General features: G+C 44.3%; 2 protein-coding genes across 2 annotated transcripts in view; one reads left to right on the forward strand and one right to left on the reverse strand.

The window, feature by feature from the left end:
* Positions 1-1,843: 1,843 nt before the first annotated feature.
* rnf2 (ring finger protein 2) lies at positions 1,844-17,782 on the reverse strand. The gene is made up of 9 exons (XM_079244358.1): positions 17,725-17,782; positions 12,094-12,190; positions 10,319-10,479; positions 7,920-8,002; positions 7,407-7,539; positions 7,234-7,333; positions 4,395-4,567; positions 4,094-4,283; positions 1,844-2,564 (listed from the first exon to the last, which is right to left on the reverse strand). The coding sequence occupies exons 2-9, from the start codon at positions 12,178-12,180 to the stop codon at positions 2,463-2,465; spliced, it is 1,029 nt and encodes a 342-aa protein (XP_079100484.1). The 5' UTR covers positions 12,181-12,190; positions 17,725-17,782; the 3' UTR covers positions 1,844-2,462.
* Positions 17,783-18,815: 1,033 nt separating this feature from the next.
* The window catches only part of LOC306758574 (ADAMTS-like protein 2), a gene marked incomplete at both ends in the record, with an annotated part of 40,268 nt that continues 39,461 nt past the window's right edge, over positions 18,816-19,622 (forward strand). Inside the window, one exon of the mRNA XM_079243901.1 lies at positions 18,816-18,917. Within this exon, the coding sequence (XP_079100027.1) occupies positions 18,816-18,917 (102 nt within the window). The remainder of the gene's footprint in view (positions 18,918-19,622) is intronic.

Here is a 19,622-nt window from a genome sequence, read left to right on the forward strand (position 1 = left end):
AAACTGGATCCGCCGAAACTCGGACCGGTTTTCTGATTCACTTTGTACGTTTCATCGTTTCCACCTGAAAAATGAGCTTCTGGAAAATTCTCTGCTGGATCTGAAGCGTCACAAAGAAACCAGATCCACTGATCCAGTCCTCCTGGAGATCTGATCCAGACCCAGTCCTCCTGGAGACCTGATCCAGACCCAGTCCTCCTGGAGATCTGATCCAGACCCAGTCCTCCTGGAGACCTGATCCACTGAACCCAGTCCTCCTGGAGATCTGATCCAGTGCTCCTGGAGATCTGATCCAGACCCAGTCCTCCTAGAGACCTGATCCAGTCCTCCTAGAGACCTGATCCAGTCCTCCTGGAGATCTGATCCAGTGCTCCTGGAGATCTGATCCAGACCCAGTCCTCCTAGAGACCTGATCCAGTCCTCCTGGAGACCTGATCCACTGAACCCAGTCCTCCTGGAGACCTGATCCACTGAACCCAGTCCTCCTGGAGACCTGATCCACTGAACCCAGTCCTCCTGGAGACCTGATCCAGTCCTCCTGGAGACCTGATCCACTGAACCCAGTCCTCCTGGAGACCTGATCCAGTCCTCCTGGAGACCTGATCCACTGAACCCAGTCCTCCTGGAGACCTGATCCACTGAACCCAGTCCTCCTGGAGACCTGATCCAGTCCTCCTGGAGATCTGATCCAGACCCAGTCCTCCTGGAGACCTGATCCACTGAACCCAGTCCTCCTGGAGACCTGATCCACTGAACCCAGTCCTCCTGGAGACCTGATCCACTGAACCCAGTCCTCCTGGAGACCTGATCCACTGAACCCAGTCCTCCTGGAGACCTGATCCACTGAACCCAGTCCTCCTGGAGACCTGATCCACTGAACCCAGTCCTCCTGGAGACCTGATCCACTGAACCCAGTCTTCCTGGAGACCTGATCCAGTGCTCCTGGAGACCTGATCCAGTGCTCCTGGGGACCAGATCCAGTGCTCCTGGGGACCAGATCCAGTGCTCCTGGAGACCTGATCCAGTCCTCCTGGGGACCAGATCCAGTGCTCCTGGAGACCTGATCCACTGAACCCAGTTCTCCTGGAGATCAGATCCAGTCCTCCTGGAGACCTGATCCAGTGCTCCTGGAGACCTGATCCACTGAACCCAGTTCTCCTGGAGATCTGATCCAGTGCTCCTGGAGACCTGATCCACTGAACCCAGTTCTCCTGGAGATCTGATCCAGTCCTCCTGGAGATCTGATCCAGTGCTCCTGAAGACCAGATCCAGTCCTCCTGGAGACCTGATCCAGTCTTCCTGGAGACCTGATCCACTGAACCCAGTTCTCCTGGAGATCTGATCCAGTGCTCCTGAAGACCAGATCCAGATCCAGTCCTCCTGGAGACCTGATCCAGTGCTTCTGGAGACCAGATCCAGATCCAGTCTTCCTGGAGACCTGATCCAGTCTTCCTGGAGACCTGATCCAGTGCTCCTGGAGACCTGATCCAGATCCAGTCTTCCTGGAGACCTGATCCAGTGCTTCTGGAGACCAGATCCAGATCCAGTCCTCCTGGGGACCAGATCCAGTCTTCCTGGAGACCTGATCCAGTGCTCCTGGAGAGCTGATCCAGTCCTCCTGGGGACCAGATCCAGATCCTCCTGGGGACCAGATCCAGATCCTCCTGGTTGGATCATTCTAACTGAAGTGGCAGCAAACAGAAACAAACGTTCTTCAGGTTCTCTTGTGGAACTCTGAACACCTTCATGCTGCTGAGTCGGGATGATGGTGAATACTGTAACGGTCAGACCCCCCCCCACCCCAACGCCCCCCCCACCCCGCCAAACTGTTTCCTGTCCACGTTACAAAAGACATTTAGAAAAGGACGAGTCACAGACAGTATACAGCTCGTTTCTAACGGCAACAGATCAGGACGACAGAAAGAATCAGGCCTGCTCCGTTTATCGGGTCAGGAACCAGATCCAGACGATTCACACGCAGGTCTTAAACCAGATCCGAATCCAGATTCAGACGGCTTTGATGTGGATCAGACTGCAGATTATTCACCTTGTGCTGCTTTCCAGTTACTGGAAACCACAACTCCCAGTACGTAACCAGAACTTTAAAATAAAACCTCCATCTTCTGTCCAGGTCCAGATCTTCTGTGAAGCTTGTGAACCGGTTGGGGGGGCCCACTGTGTGTGGCAGCAGACTACAGAAACCATCCTGAAAACGAGCGTTTACACGGTAAATGAGGAAACCTGATGCTGCTGTACTGATCTGCTACCATCTACTGAGAAAAGACAGAAAAAGGGACAGAATATATAAAAAACAGAGTTTTTCTTTTTACAGGAGTCCTTGTGAGGGTCTACCGGACCCTCTGATCTACTTGGACACACTCCTCTCCTCCGGCTGGTGTATGCGGGTGAAGTCCATCAGCTGACCGTGTATGAATGGATGAATGTGTTTTCCTTCTTTGTGTCTACTTGTGTTCTTTAGTCGGGGCGAAGTAGAGCTCCATGGGTTTGTTGACCTTCCAGTACTTTTCACTGACCAGCTCCAGGGAGAAGGATCCGTTCAGGACCTGCGACCAGAGATCACAGCGGAAACCATCATTCATCTCTGAACCTGCAGCTTCCAGCAGAGAAACCTGCTGATGACATGAACCAGGGTGGGTGGCTCGGGTCCACGAGGGCCGCAGTGCTGCGTATGTTAGCTGTTTCCCGGCTGCAACGCACCTGACACACGCAGACATGTGCAGAGCTTGATGTTAAACTGCATAGGTCTGATAATTACCCACTGATGAGTCAGGTGTGTTGTAGCAGGGAAACAGCTAACATATGCAGGATTGCGGCGCTGGAGGACGCGAGCCGCCCACCCACGACTCGGTTTTAGTTTTCACACTGCTGAAACATGAATGCTGGGAACACTGTGGAACTTTCTGACCATAAAACTCTACGTTCTGACGACACAGTGACATCTATCATGTGTATTTCTACAGCAGCTGCTGCCCAGCAGCGTCCCGAGGCGGAGTGACCGACCCTACACGACTTTTACATCCTGGACGCTGCTTCATGCTAGAAAACTGATAAACACACCGGCTGTTTTAAACACACAACGTCGCTGATTCGGATAGAAATACAAGAAGAGAGAAGAAAACAAAAAGAGTTTTAAGATCGTCTTCTGCAGGCTTGAGAGCGCCAACAGGTCAGGTAGGATCATAGACTGTATATAAAAGATGGGCGGAGCCTCTGTGACGTCACCCGTAGGTTTCTGAAGAGCTGAATTGAAGCACGGTGGGCGGTTCCTACCATCACCATCTTGGCAGCGTCATGCGTGTCGTCTCGCCCGGAAAATACAAATATGGGCAAAGAGGTGGAGCTGAGAGGGTGGGGGGGTGAGCGTCATGGTGGATGATTGACATCGAGCGAACTCTGAACTTTCTGTAGCTAAGAGCTAACCGAGCTAACCTGGAGATAACAGGAGCTAACCAGCTAACGGAGGTAAGCGGGCTAAAGCTAAGTCACGTTGTTAACCGGCTAAAAACCGCGGTTGTTCTTCTGACTTGAAGCCGGAGATTGGTACCTGCCAATCAAAAGGACACGCCCCTAAATATGCCAAGAGTTGAGATTAAATTTCTTCCTGGCCTAATAAACCTAAATTCTTTTGAACCAGGCTGTAAACATGTTGATATCTGCTGTAAACATGTTGATATCTGCTGTAAACATGTTGATTTCTGCTGTAAACATGTTGATTTCTGCTGTAAACATGTTGATTCCTGCTGTAAACGTGTTATTCCTGCAGTGAAGTTGGTCTTTTTAACATGGGAGTCTATGGGGATTCTCTCTGTTTTGCAGCCTCTAGTGGATGAAGGGGGAACTGCAGGTTTATGCACTTCCTCATAGGCTTCACTTCTAACCGTCGGAGGTTGCTGCTTGGGTAGGATGTAGGATGGATGCCGAATTTTCTGCCGATATGAGGGACATTGTCATGTCTTTAATCTAACCTGGAACAAACGATGCTGCCTTCTTACACTGACTCGCACGGTTCAAACCTCTATCGGTGCGGCGGCAGCTTCGGTTGCTGGGAGAGGAATCCTGTTCAGACACTCACAGTGAACTGGTTTCCAGCAGTAGGTATGTAGATGGTGTACTGTTTCTCTGACGCTGCCTCCACGTTGACCGGACTGGCCTCAGCGTTTCTTCTCAGCTCCTCCAGAGCCAGGCGGACAGCCAGGTATTTGGACAGGTGATCCACGGTGGCGTTCCCGGACGTCTTAATGTAGCGGGGGACAAACTCCACACTGCATCCACGGAGGAAAGAAGCAAAAACACAAGATGACCGACCTGGTTCAGTCCAGGATTCCAGAGGATCAACCAGGATGATCGGTTCAGTCAGGTTCAGTCAGCATCACCTGTTGTGACCTTCGTCCTTCTCCATCAAGGTGGGATGTGGCCTAAACACCAGCTCTATTTCACTGGCCCCGCCATCGATCACAGAGTCCCCTCCTCCGTTCTCCGCTGCATTGTCCATGTCCAATCCGCTGTCATCGCTCATTTTGGTGCGTTTGATGCTCGGACCCGCCTCCTGCAGACAAGCGTGACCACAAGTAGTTAAGACAACACACATTCCTGCAGGAAGAGCTGATGGTAAATCCAGTCTTTAGTGAAGCACCAGTCTGGACATCAGAGGGAAAACAGGGAATGAAGCAGCATCCATGAATATAAAGCTGCTAACAAATGTAAAGAATTGTCAGATTTCTTCTTTTTGATAACAAAAGCAACAACAACACAACTCTCTCTGCATGTTCAACTTCTGAACAGGTTCACCCGCCAGGCAGGCGTTGCTATGTTACAGGAGTCATGTGACCAGATGCTACCTGGTTACTGTGGACAGAGGCGTTGCTACGGTACAGGAGTCATGTGACCAGATGTTACCTGGTTACTGTGGACAGAGGCGTTGCTACGGTACAGGAGTCATGTGACCAGCCGTTACCTGGTTACTGTGGACAGAGGCGTTGCTACGGTACAGGAGTCATGTGACCAGATGTTACCTGGTTACTGTGGACAGAGGCGTTGCTACGGTACAAGAGTCATGTGACCAGATGTTACCTGGTTACTGTGGACAGAGGCGTTGCTACGGTACAAGAGTCATGTGACCAGATGTTACCTGGTTACTGTGGACAGAGGCGCTGCTACGGTACAGGAGTCATGTGACCAGATGTTACCTGGTTACTGTGGAAAGAGGCGTTGCTACGGTACAAGAGTCATGTGACCAGATGTTACCTGGTTACTGTGGACAGAGGCGTTGCTACGGTACAGGAGTCATGTGACCAGATGTTACCTGGTTACTGTGGACAGAGGCGTTGCTACGGTACAAGAGTCATGTGACCAGATGTTACCTGGTTACTGTGGACAGAGGCGTTGCTACGGTACAGGAGTCATGTGACCAGATGTTACCTGGTTACTGTGGACAGAGGCGCTGCTACGGTACAAGAGTCATGTGACCAGATGTTACCTGGTTACTGTGGACAGAGGCGCTGCTACGGTACAAGAGTCATGTGACCAGCCGTTACCTGGTTACTGTGGACAGAGGCGTTGCTACGGTACAGGAGTCATGTGACCAGCCGTTACCTGGTTACTGTGGACAGAGGCGTTGCTACGGTACAGGAGTCATGTGACCAGATGTTGACTGGTTACTGTGGACAGAGGCGTTGCTACGGTACAGGAGTCATGTGACCAGATGTTACCTGGTTACTGTGGACAGAGGCGTTGCTACGGTACAGGAGTCATGTGACCAGATGTTACCTGGTTACTGTGGAAAGAGGCGTTGCTACGGTACAGGAGTCATGTGACCAGATGTTACCTGGTTACTGTGGAAAGAGGCGTTGCTACGGTACAAGAGTCATGTGACCAGATGTTACCTGGTTACTGTGGACAGAGGCGTTGCTACGGTACAGGAGTCATGTGACCAGATGTTACCTGGTTACTGTGGAAAGAGGCGTTGCTACGGTACAGGAGTCATGTGACCAGATGTTACCTGGTTACTGTGGACAGAGGCGTTGCTACGGTACAGGAGTCATGTGACCAGATGTTACCTGGTTACTGTGGAAAGAGGCGTTGCTACGGTACAGGAGTCATGTGACCAGATGTTACCTGGTTACTGTGGACAGAGGCGTTGCTACGGTACAAGAGTCATGTGACCAGATGTTACCTGGTTACTGTGGACAGAGGCGTTGCTACGGTACAGGAGTCATGTGACCAGATGTTACCTGGTTACTGTGGACAGAGGCGTTGCTACGGTACAAGAGTCATGTGACCAGATGTTACCTGGTTACTGTGGACAGAGGCGTTGCTACGGTACAAGAGTCATGTGACCAGCTATTACCTGGTTACTGTGGACAGAGGCGTTGCTACGGTACAAGAGTCATGTGACCAGCGGTTACCTGGTTACTGTGGACAGAGGCGTTGCTACGGTACAGGAGTCATGTGACCAGATGTTACCTGGTTACTGTGGACAGAGGCGTTGCTACGGTACAAGAGTCATGTGACCAGCGGTTACCTGGTTACTGTGGACAGAGGCGTTGCTACGGTACAGGAGTCATGTGACCAGATGTTACCTGGTTACTGTGGACAGAGGCGTTGCTACGGTACAGGAGTCATGTGACCAGATGTTACCTGGTTACTGTGGACAGAGGCGTTGCTACGGTACAGGAGTCATGTGACCAGATGTTACCTGGTTACTGTGGACAGAGGCGTTGCTACGGTACAAGAGTCATGTGACCAGATGTTACCTGGTTACTGTGGAAAGAGGCGTTGCTACGGTACAGGAGTCATGTGACCAGATGTTACCTGGTTACTGTGGACAGAGGCGTTGCTACGGTACAGGAGTCATGTGACCAGATGTTACCTGGTTACTGTGGACAGAGGCGTTGCTACGGTACAAGAGTCATGTGACCAGATGTTACCTGGTTACTGTGGACAGAGGCGTTGCTACGGTACAGGAGTCATGTGACCAGCCGTTACCTGGTTACTGTGGAGAGGCGTTGCTACAGTACAGGAGTCATGTGACCAGATGTTACCTGGTTACTGTGGAGAGGCGTTGCTACGGTACAAGAGTCATGTGACCAGATGTTACCTGGTTACTGTGGACAGAGGCGTTGCTACGGTACAGGAGTCATGTGACCAGATGTTACCTGGTTACTGTGGACAGAGGCGTTGCTACGGTACAGGAGTCATGTGACCAGATGTTACCTGGTTACTGTGGACAGAGGCGTTGCTACAGTGGGAAGAATCTCCGTTGTCCTCGGCGCCGCTGCCGTTCTCCACTGTGGGTCTTTTGCCGCGCTGCAGTCTGACAAAGACAACGGCAGTCTAAGTGTTCTGGAGTTGAACTACAGACCGGCAGCATGCTGCTCGCTGGTTACCTGGTCATGGCCTGTATTTTCAGCCCCTCCTCTATGCTGTGGGAGAGCGCTTGCTGATTGTTGTGTTTGCTAATACGAGCCAAAACTCTCTCCTGGTGGGCTTCATACTCGTCACGACTTGGATAAATTTTACCTGAAATGGAATAAATGCTTCATGAAACTGATGTAAGACTGAAGAAAACAACCGTGCACAGATCTGTCCAGATTTAGGCCTGAATGTTGGCTTGTTAGCTTTGTTTAGTTTTATTTCAGCAACTCATACCCAAGTCCGCTGTGCTGTAAATCATCAGCGGCACCCAGTGACACTTTTTCTACTGAAATTAAGTTTTAAAACGACAACTTGGCTTATATTTTGGCGCTAAACGCTGATATTACATGAAGTGGCGAGGAGACACAACTGGCCAGTTAAAACTGAACAGGTAATGAAAGACTAAAGCAAAGCGCATAAAACTGGAACATCTAACTCCATAAAACACAAATACACAATGTCTCCTGGTTTATTTTATTACTTACTGATCAGAGCATCAAAGTTTGGATCTGGACGCAGCGACCTCTTTGACACGAGCTTCTTCCGACAGGTAGGACACTCTTTATTACTGCAGACAACAATCAGGAAAATAAGAACGTCAGATGAGAGCAGCACACGTCCCAGCACACCCCGCTCATGGTTCAAACAAGATGACTGCACAGCCGCGTCGGCCAATCACTGGAAGATATGAATATATGCAAATATATGATTGATATGTGCTGGATTATTTAAGGTTTGACATAAATCAAATATCGTGGAGATAAATTTGTTTGGATACTTGAATTAAAGGATTCTGAAGAGAGAATAAAGGTGTGTAAAGGTAGATATGGAGTTAGAAAAAACCTGGACTGGGAAGCATCCTGAATTGGAACTGAATCACGACGTACTTCAGACGGCTCACCTCGATTATTCAGCTCGAAAATATTTAAATGGAGGCTTTAAACTTGCCTTCAGGACTAACAAACCCACCGTATAACTCTGTTTATCCAACGTTAACAAGCTGTTTTACGTCACGCAGAGCTTTCACGTTGCTTTCCATGTTTTCTAGCCTGAACTGAATCCTGTTGTGTTGACCTGAACTCCCGCGCACTTACAGAAGAAATTATGAGTCGTTGATTAATGTGTCTGTACACGACTACAGGTAGAACTGGAATTAGGACTTTACCTTGAACTGGAGCCATCACTGAAATGATAACTGGAACAGGAACTATAACTGTAATGGGAGCTAGCAATTAGACTGGAACCAAAACCAGTATTACAGCTATTACCATAAGTACAGCTAAAACTGGAAATGGGTAAAAAAAAACAAAAACATCACATCAGTGCAGGCTGGACTTCTAGTTAGACAATCTGTTTAAAACCACTTTAAATCTATTTAAATATGTCCCTCGTCCTGTTTGGCATCATTTCTAACATGTTTCGCATTTATTGACAAAGTTATGAAGCATTTCCATCAGAATATACGACAAATGTTGTCCGAACACTCATTTAATGAAATATCATCCGGTGACCATCAAGAACGGAAAAAAAAAAAACTCAGACATGTGAGGAACCCAGCAAAACATCTGGGAGCTTAGTGAGTTTCTCTCTTATTGGTAAATTAATCTGTTTTTTAACAGCTGCACTAGTTCCAGTTAGAAGCTGCATCTCGTCCGTGTGCCGTACCGCTTCCTGAAACAAGCCTCACAGACGAGATGCATCTGCAGCTGAAGGCCTTCGGAGGTATTTTCATCCTGATGATTTTTACAGATGTTTTGCAGAGCATGAAGTTACTTTCAGACACATTTTCAGCCTCCCTGCAGCTCTCCTGCCATCCTTTCGGTGTAAAGCAGCTCAGTGAAGTTCAGGTCATACCAAACCATCTGGATGTTCACTCTGCAACACAGATCCTAGATCACAGCCGGACGCTTTCCAGGATCTCTCTCTGAAAGCAGCTGCTGATCAGAGATGATCTCAGATCAGCTGATTGTCTGATGAAACCCCAGAGTTAGAAATATTATTTGATCACGTCAGATCAATGGCGGTCAGTTCTCTCCTGTGTATGTGTCGGACGTGTCTCTTGTAAGTTCAGAAACCAGTTGAGTTCCACATCTGTTTTCTAAAGGTTTACATTTAGAGTAATTCTTGTTTCAACCACGTAAAGAAAAACGGATGCTGACGTCACCGTGACGTCTGCAAACACATCGTCGTCTCGCTCTCCTAACACCAGGTCTGGAGTGTAGGAAATGTGCTTGAATTTATCCATTCACACACACACACACACACACACACACACACACACACACACACACACACACACACACACACACACACACACACACACACACTCTTCTGGAACCTTTAGAACTAGAACCAACACTATTCCACATATTCTACTTTGGACTTGGGAAACATCAGAAACTAGAACTGTTCCACACGTTCCAGTCTGGACTGAGGACTCATAAGGAACGAGGACTGGAACTGTTCCACTTTAGACTGATAAAACCTCAGGAATTAGAACAGCTGGTGTTACTGGAACTGTTCCGCTTGTTCCAGTCTGGTGTGATTCTAGGAACTGGAACTGAAACTATTCCACATTTCCCACAATGCACAGAGGCATCAGCAGCAGCTGGAACTGTTCTACTCTGCATTGAACAAACATTAAGAACCAGATGTGGAACTGTTCCACATGTTCCAGTCTGGACTGGAGACAGATCAGGAACTGGAACAGAATCCAGAACAGGACCTGGCTTTGGAACCCTTCTGGTTGGTAATGGCTCCTGGTTTTGGAGCAGTGTCCGTCTTTCAGGAAAGGAGGTGGAAACAAAGAAACGGTTCTGCTTGGTTCTGGTTCCAGAGACCCTCTAAGATCATGTTTCGTGTTAACAGGTTGAAGAAAACTCACCCGGATCTCAAAGCTGTGATAATACAATCAGCACAGAACCGGTGGAGACATTCTTTGGTTGTCATGGTGTTCTTCAACATGTCCAGACAGATGGGACACATTAGTTCGCTGTGTAAGGACCGGGGCGACACCGCTATCTCCAGTCCATCTGTGATGGCTTCCTGCGACACGCAAAGATCAACATACGTTAGGTCACGTTAAAGTCCTGAAGATATTGAGGTTTTCATTAAAAAAAACCAAAAAACAAAAAAAAACCCACGTTTATTTGCTTTTACTTAATTCCGCTTTAGATCTTGGGGTTGGAAAGGGTTCTGATTGGACGGGAGGTACATGTGACGTACTTATGTACACCAGAAAATAACAAACTGCATTTCTAGTTTCTTTTCTTTTTAGTTATACCGAAGAAAACTACCTAAGTACCGTTTTTGCCTAAACTTGTATTATATTTCTGAAGCAGCGGCTCGACACAAGCAGCTGAGGAGTAGAAGGGAAGATAAAGTACCGGAGACAGGAGGCAGAAGACAGCATGGAATACGTGCAGAATGACCGGAATTAACTTGGAGCAATTTTAATTTAAAATAGAAATAAACCAGCCGCTTACGTCGGAATTAAGTTTAAATCCTAATTGTCATTTTCATATGGAATTAGGGTAACTTCTTTAAAGCGGATTTAACTTTTATTCGGAATAAAACTCATGTAAGCAGGACCAGTGAGAGCAAAATGAAAGAGAATTTAGCTTCTTCCATCCTCCACGAGAAGCCAGAACTTTGTTCTTGTTCTCGAGGCTCCGAGAAGAAAATTATGTCATTTTGTTCTTGTGGACGTGTTTGAAGACAGTTCTCGACACATCGGGCTGTAGAACTTTTTTCTTGTGGGGCTCCGAGAAGTATTGTGTGATTGGTCGGACATTTAAGGTGGGCGTGGTTAACAAGTGGAGTTGCTTCTGATTTTTGATAAAACAGCTGATCGAGGTGGTGAGAAAGTACAAACATTTTTACATGTGGCATTAAAACACTCGGACCCAGCCGCCTGCACGACCCGCCCTGCCGCCTGCACGACCCGCCCTGCCGCGTGCACGACCCGCCCTGCCGCGTGCACGACCCGCCCTGCCGTGGACGAAGTTGCTCGTTAAATATGAAACTAGAAACTCGAAGAGCGGAAACCTCCGCTACAATGTTAAAGAATCCTTTTAAAACATTCCTGGATCCAAACGGTGATCCGGATCATCACCAGGATTTAATCACTTCTTCATTTTCACATTTCCAACAACTCTTGAAATTTTTTTGAATATCCGTCGGTAACCTTTTGAGTTATCTTGAGCACAAAGACGGCGGGAAAAACATGACCTCCACGGTGGAGGTAACAACCGGGTTCATGGCACATAAAGCAGACATCACCCCCCCGCAGGGACCCCTCCCCGCTGCAGACCTGCTTCTCCTGGAGGATGGATGGACCTGACGAAAAAGAAGTTTTTTCTTGTTCTTGCAGCCTCGAGAAGCAAGAAGCTCTTGGTGTAGTCCCGAAATTATGGCAGCTAACAAGGCTCTATCGTACACCGTAGCTGTTGAGCGGTTAAGAGACTCCGTGAATTTCCCTCTTGAACCAAAGTTAACATGGAAACTGACAGAGTCTAGCTGGATTCGTACTCGCACGGTGTCTGCATAAGGCCTGTTACAGTCCAGCTTTAGTGACATCTGCTGATTGGTCAGTCTCCTCTAAGCAGTAGCAGAAAGGTGGGACGGTTTAAATGAAAATGGGAGAAATGGGAGTGTTACCTGTGGTGTTCTCTGCAGCTCATACAGACTGAGCTCCCAGGTCTTACTGAGGGGTTGGACCCCGTTGGTCTGAACGGTCTGAGTCATCACCGCAACACTGAAACACAAAACATGGAAAGCACATGAAACACAAAACCACAAAAGCATGGAAATATAAAATAAAATGGTATTTCTTTTCAAACACGCCACATTTCTCTGGGATTATATGGGTAGAACTGGAAACCATCTACAGTCCAGTAAATATTTCACTTTTTTTTTTAATCAAAGCAATCAGATTCCGGTGAGTTGAGTAAACTTTTAGATACACTGGGAACACTGGGAAACATGAGTGGTATGTTTTCTCTGCAGAGACATTCAGAGTCAATTAAAAACACCAAATTCAGACCAGCTTCACCAGCCATGCTTTTAAATACGAAGTGTGCACTCCATTTGGGTCCAAACGTTGGGATTAGTCAGAGTTTTTACAGATTTATATTTCTTATTGTTCATGACTACAGAATGTATAGACTACTATCAGGACGAGGAACCACTTCACCCAGAGGAACATGTCTCTGAGCAACGTTACCTAATAGAGCTTTAAGAAGAATGAAGTCACTTGGGAAATCAGCACTTTTTGTTTCTTAATTTTAATGATTATGAATCAAAAATTTGTTTGAATCAAGAGATAATTCTGAATGGAATCATCACCCCAAATATCGCAATCGTGAGTTGTTAGATCCACATCCCTATCCACCACAGTTCTGCTTTGTTTCCACCATTGTTCAAGTCTTCTCTGAAAAATCATTACAGTTGCAGTAAAAATTATTCAACAGCTAAAAACTAGCAGCTTTTTGCAATAACTAATCAAACAAGAACTGTTTAAACAGCTCAACAGAATTTCATAAGTGGTTTCTCCAAGCTCAACAAAAATGCCACCGCAGCTCCTTCATGGAGCACCTTTTTGCATTTATGACCTGCCAGACACCAGCTTCTGGCAGCGTTCCTGTGGAATCTCACCCCATTCCTCATTTGCGAAGGTCTCCAGTTCACTCATGTTCTTCGGTTTACATGATGCAACGGGCTTTTTCCAAGATTGTGGTATGTTCGGGGACTGAGATGGCTGCTCTAATATCATCCAGGACTTCTTTTGAAGACAAGCTTTGGTGGACTTTGATGTCTGCTTGGGACCAAGGTCAAACCTTCAGCCTCCTCACAGACAGCATCACATTTACTCGCAGGATACATGACTGAATCCATCTTGTCCTGCACATTCTGCCAGGGGAAGCGAAGCAGCCCAGATCATCACTGATCCACCACCATGCTTTACTGTAGGGAAGGTGTTCTTTTCAGCGTATCCCTCATTCTTCCTCCTCCATATCGATGATTTACAGGCACCAAAAGTTCCACTTTTGTGTCATCGCTCCAAAGAACATGATCCCAAAAACTTCTTTGGCTTATTTCTGTAGTGTTGAGCAGATGGGAGACGACTTTTCTTGTGCTTTTGGGTCCGGTGGGTGTACGTCTTGGAGCTGAGAGCATCTCATATCTAAGAAACAGGAAATCCGAGCTCCATTACCAGTGCGAAACGCACCGGCAGTGGACTGTATGACAACCTTCTGTCAGACCAGGTACAGACAACAAGCCATTCAATACGATGAAGGGGTTTTTGTAAAAATATTCAGACACGTCACTGGAAACGGCAACTTTTGACATGTACCCAGTTATTTTTCATTCATTCATCATCCTAACCACTTAATCCAATGAAGGGTCGCGGGAAGCTGGAGCCTATTCCAGCAGTCTTTGGGCAAAAGCAAGGGCACACCCTGGACAGCTCGCCAGTCCATCGCAGGGCCCAGTTATTTTTGGTTTCCATCATTCAGGAACCCAAACAAATAAAGCAGGGTCGTCACATCTCAGGTATCTTTAGTTGACTAGCTTAACTGTTGATCTGTCTTTCCTGTCCTCTCCACCCCAACCAGTCGAGGCAGATGGCTGCCCTCCCTGAGACGGGTTCTGTCGGAGGTTTTCTTCCTGTTATAAGGGAGTTTTTTCCTTCCCACTGTCGCCTCGTGCAGCTCAGGATGGTGGATTGGATCAAAGTCATGATTCGATGCAATCAGTTGGTTTCTATTATAGGATATGTATGAATTGGCTTGAAACGATGTGTATGTTGATTCATGTATGTAAAGTTCCCTGAGACACTAAAGCTGAATTGAAATAATAATGGTCACAGTGGCTGTGTCTGAATGTCCACATCAGTATCTAACCCCTCATTTACTACACAGGCCTGCACTACGGTCCACTCATGCTGCTGGCGATTTAGACACGAAGCTGGCTGTTTTCTCCTCATCACAGATCACGTGACTACACGCTGTCACCCCGGCAACCACCACGTCATTCCAAATCGATCCATAAAAATATTTTCTTATTTTGTATTTTATTCTTTCTTTGTTGCATATTTGTTCAACAAATAAGGATTTAAAATGAATGATCTATAGTTTCTTCTTAAGCTGTTTTGATGTTCGTGTCACTAGCGTCACTTTGAGCTCCTGTCTGCAATGCATTGTGGTCTATATTGACCTCTCTAGTGTTCATTGATGCTCACTGCTTTTCAAGATGCACTGCGGGTGATTTTGAGAGTACTACGGTTTTCTTCTCTGGACATTCTGACCCCCCTAAAAAAATAAAATAAAAAATAGCACGAGCTGAGCACTATATAAGCCACTATGTAGGGAATAGGGTGGACATTCAGACACAGCCAGAGGCTCAGTAAACTCTTTATCTATTGGTGTCTGCTGTTATCTGATGACCAAACATAGACTGAACAACAGCTGCAACACAGAATAGAACAGAATAGAAAGACGTATGAAAAAGAAATAAATGAAACACGTCCACACATAAATAAATGAGCAGATCAATATTAGTCACATTAATTAAGCATAAAACATATCCAACAATGTTTTTGGTTTGTCTTTTGTTAAATGGGTGTGTTGCACGTGAAGGCATGTGAGGAAGTGGCCATTTTAAATTATCTTTACGCCACATAAAGAAGAAATAGACAAAGCTGCTCACATAAGCGGTCAGGTTGCCATGGTGACACATCAGTAAGCAGTGACATGTGTCTTTAACACACTGACTTCATATTTACATCAGGGATTCGGGAAGGCATCGATAGATTTTCTTATGGTATGGCTAAACATGGAAACATTTTACATGTGATACGAAAAAATAAAACCAATGCAGACTGTTTTTATAATAAAATATTGCAATTATTTAAATTAAAATTATTATTGAGATCATCAAAACAAATTGATTTCAGTCATAGCGTCAACCATCTGTGACATTCTGTTTACTTAAATGCTTTAGATCTAAATTTAAATAAAAGTCCAGAAACATCTAGGCTTACAAAAAATATTTCTTTCCATTATGATTGAAAATATTTTTAATAAAACATAAAAGTGAAAGAACCACCACAAATCTAGCATAGTAGATAAGTGATCAGGAGCCCAACAGATGACTATTTTTCAATTTCAACATTTTTTTTATTCTCTTTTCTTTTCCATAATATATTGGCAAATCCAGAAAACAACAACAGACAATATACCCCAAAGTTACAACAACTACCACACAACCACTGTAGTTCATGTAAAAAAGAAAAGAAAATTGGAGTAGGAAGAAAAATTAATCTTATTAATGCTACCCCATCCTCATTTCAAAGTAAACCAACTGGATGGCATCATCTACGGCAAACACTAAGACTGAAACACAGGTATGAAATACTCTTTTTGTTTTATCAGTTTTTTTCCCCCATACAGTTATAGTATGTACTCTTTATATTTCAACTTAAATTGAGAAGGATTTGAACAACTTTTAAAATCGTTTTTAAGTGTGTTTCATTGTTTTACACCAACCACTGAAATACTCATTTGTTTAAGTGTAGTTCCTGTGAAAGGTTGTTTAAAATCTCAATTTCGTCTACTTGTTTCATCATTTAAAATAAGACGAATTTGCAGCTCCGTTGGTAACAAGAATTGTTTAGCTTTATGCATGATTTTAATTTTTTCTACACAAGCAAATCTTGCAGTTTTAACAATCCCAACTTCCAGAACAATTCTGTTGTATACTCTTTAGGAGCAGTTTTATTAATCATTGTTATAGCTCTCTTTTGCAAAGTAATTAAAGGCCTTAAATTAGTAGTGTAAAAATTATCCACTACCTCCAGACAATACATTAAATATGACAAAATAAAAGCACAATAAAGGATTCTCATTGCCTTATAAACTATGCAGGCCTAGTTCTGTGGTTCCGATTCAACACTTCAAGCAGATTTTAGGGATTATTGGAGAATTTTACCAGGAGATGTGAAAACATTTGGAGTATTTTACCAGGAGATGTGGTAAATATTTGGAGTATTTTACCATGAGATGTGGTAAATATTTGGAGTATTTTACCATGAGATGTGGTAAATATTTGGAGTATTTTACCATGAGATGTGGTAAATATTTGGAGTATTTTACCATGAGATGTGGTAAATATTTGGAGTATTTTACCATGAGATGTGGTAAATATTTGGAGTATTTTACCAGGAGATGTGGTAAATATTTGGAGTATTTTACCAGGAGATGTGGTAAATATTTGGAGTATTTTACCAGGAGATGTGGTAAATATTTGGAGTATTTTACCAGGAGATGTGGTAAATATTTGGAGTATTTTACCAGGAGATGTGGTAAATATTTGGAGTATTTTACCAGGAGATGTGGTAAATATTTGGAGTATTTTTCCAGGAGATGTGGTAAATATTTGGAGTATTTTACCAGGGGATGTGAAAATATTTGGAGTATTTTAACCAGGATATGTGAAAATATTTGGAATATTTTAACCAGGATATGTGAAAATATTTGGAATATTTTAACCAGGAGATGTGAAAATATTTGGAGTATTTTACCAGGAGATGTGAAAATATTTGGAGTATTTTACCAGGAGATGTGAAAACATTGGGAGTATTTTACCAGGAGATGTGGTAAATATTTGGAGTATTTTACCAGATGTGAAAATATCCATGACAACCAACAGCTGTGATGTTTCCCTGCAGCTAAGCATGTCAATATGAAGCATCTGGCTGCAACTACATGCCTCTGCAACTAAACAGCTCCACCAGTAACCACAGAGACGTGCTATCACAGACATTTGCTCCTATCTATAGCATCGATCCTGGTTTATCAATCTGCAGAAGACAGATTGACCTCGCGAGCAGATTTCAGGGGAACCTGCGGGGTTCAGCTAAAGCTAACCTGCTAGCAGATGCTATTATTCTGAACATGGACACCTGAAGGCAAACAATAACCAGGGCAAACGAATACAAACAATCTACAGGCTAAGAAAACAATTGCTTCTTTCGACCTAATAGAATAAATTGACACTAAATGATTAAATATCCAGATTTGTGCAGGAGTGTTTTTGTGTGATTTGTCGCTGTGACAAACAACAACAGATAAAGAACCGAGCCTCCGAGCTAAGCTAGCTCACTTTTTCGCTCCATCTGGGGGGTTTAAGCTAACTGAGACACCCTGGCAGAATAGAGACGGGTCCACACAGCCTTACATGAAAGTGAAATCAATGTAAAATACGGAAATATTTTGTTTCTGTACTTACATTTTCTGTGTTGAGTAGGGGCCGATGGAACTAGCGTGTTTAGGGGAGACCAATATGGTTGATCGGCTGGAAGCGATGCACCCTGGGAAATGTAGGCGAAGGATCCACATCTAGGATTCACATGTAATCCACATTTACACCAAAAACACGTGGTTTCAGTTAAATAAATTAAAAATAAAATTATTGCATTTCACTGTTTTCAGCAGAAAGTTTGAACAATTGACAGAAGCAGGAAAAAATAAAAGCATAAAAACCTTTTGAATAACATTTACATAACAATCCAGATTTTAATGGTAGTCGGTCAGTTTTCATTAGCTGATTTTTTAAAAAAAATCTATGAATCACCAATGTTAGCCCTTTCCCCCCATTTTATTTATTTTTTATATTAAACTAACCTTACTGAACTGCTTTATAACCTAACCATTTAATGTTGTTCTAATCTAAGATGTATTTTTTTAGTTAAAAAAAAAAAAAAAAAAAAAAAAAGGTGCAAAATCTTCTAAAATGGAACAAAAAAAGCTTAATCTGTGGATTGTTAATTTGTTTGAACATTTACCTATTACAGTGCAATGAGTTGGATTTTAATTTTCTTCATTCACCAGCTTTGTAGTACAATTTATACAATTATAAAATTCTGTACAAGATTAAAAACCGGAACTTGGTAAACTTACATAAATGTAAAAGAAAAGAAGTAAATGGGGTGTAGTAGGAGAACTACAGCCAATAGAAAACTAGTGACAGGGGATTTGTCATTCAGAAAGAACAGCCTATTGAAAAATGTGAATCTGAGTTGCAAAACAATTATATATATATATATATATATATATATATATATATATATATATATATATATATATATATATATATATATATATATATATATATATATATATATATATAGGTTAAATTAATGATAAAAATCAACAGAAAAACATCATAAAAAACGTACAGTTAGAAATAAAGTATCCTATAATGAAGGCAGATTCCACGCAGATCCAGTGTGCACGCGGCGGGGTTCTGGTGGAGGCAGGGGGCGTAGCTCCACGGGTGGGGACTGGGGCGGAGGTAAGGAAGTGGTCTCTGTGTGTGACATGAATGAACTGTTCGGTAACGGAGGCTTAGCTCTCCTTGTCTGCTCCTTCCTCCTCATTCACCTCCCGGCTCTCCCGCAGACCAGCCGCAGAACCCGCAAGGTAAACAACCCACTTTAGTCCGAGCTGCACGTGGTCTGGTTCCAGTTCTGGTCCTGGACTTTGTTTCCTGCCGTCTTCCCTTCGGTGTGTGGGAAGAGCCCACTGGGAATGTCCCAGCTTCCCTCTGGGAACATCCTGGAGAGTTTAGGATCCACCATGTTGTTGTTGTTGTTGTTTACACCGCACCAACAACAATAGTTCATGTAATGAACTATGCGGTGTAAGTAAGTGATATTTCGGTTCGGTTCGGTTCCTCCACTCAGCTCCTCCTGCTGTTCCTGACCTGGAACTCTGAGACAAATCTAAGTTTATGTTTGTAGGGAAGACAAAGTGTGTAGAGTGGGATAGTTTCACATCCTTCTCCTCATAGTTATCCGTTGTTACATCAGACTTTGGTCTTTAAAATCTGTTTATAAAATAAAATACTAAATTATTTAATTAGAATCTGACAAACAGGGAAGCGTAAAGATAGAAGAAATGAGATAAGATGGAAAAACATCTCTGTATTACTGGAAGATAAATTCCACGGCGCATTTTGGGTGAAGTCTGTTCCAGAAAGGAGGTTCAGCAAACTCTGAGTCTCCTCAGAAACTCTGGTCAACAGACTCTGAGCTGAGAAACTCTGAGTTTTCACCTCCACATCAGCTGCTTTGAGTTGGACCAATCACCTCCCAGTATCTTTACTCAGAGCCGCAACAAAACGCC

The sequence above is a fragment of the Telmatherina bonti genome, assembly GCF_933228915.1.
Source record: "Telmatherina bonti genome assembly, chromosome: 7".
Classification (NCBI taxonomy): domain Eukaryota; kingdom Metazoa; phylum Chordata; class Actinopteri; order Atheriniformes; family Telmatherinidae; genus Telmatherina; species Telmatherina bonti.

Excerpts from the sequence above, each read along its gene's own strand:
- rnf2 (XM_079244358.1), bottom strand. The coding sequence starts at position 12,180 with ATGACTCAGACCGTTCAGACCAACGGGGTCCAACCCCTCAGTAAGACC. Across the intron at positions 10,480-12,093 it reads AGCTGCAGAGAACACCACAG|GAAGCCATCACAGATGGACT; the intron begins GTAACACTCCCA and ends TGCGTGTCGCAG. Across the intron at positions 7,540-7,919 it reads AAACTTTGATGCTCTGATCA|GTAAAATTTATCCAAGTCGT; the intron begins GTAAGTAATAAA and ends ATTCCATTTCAG.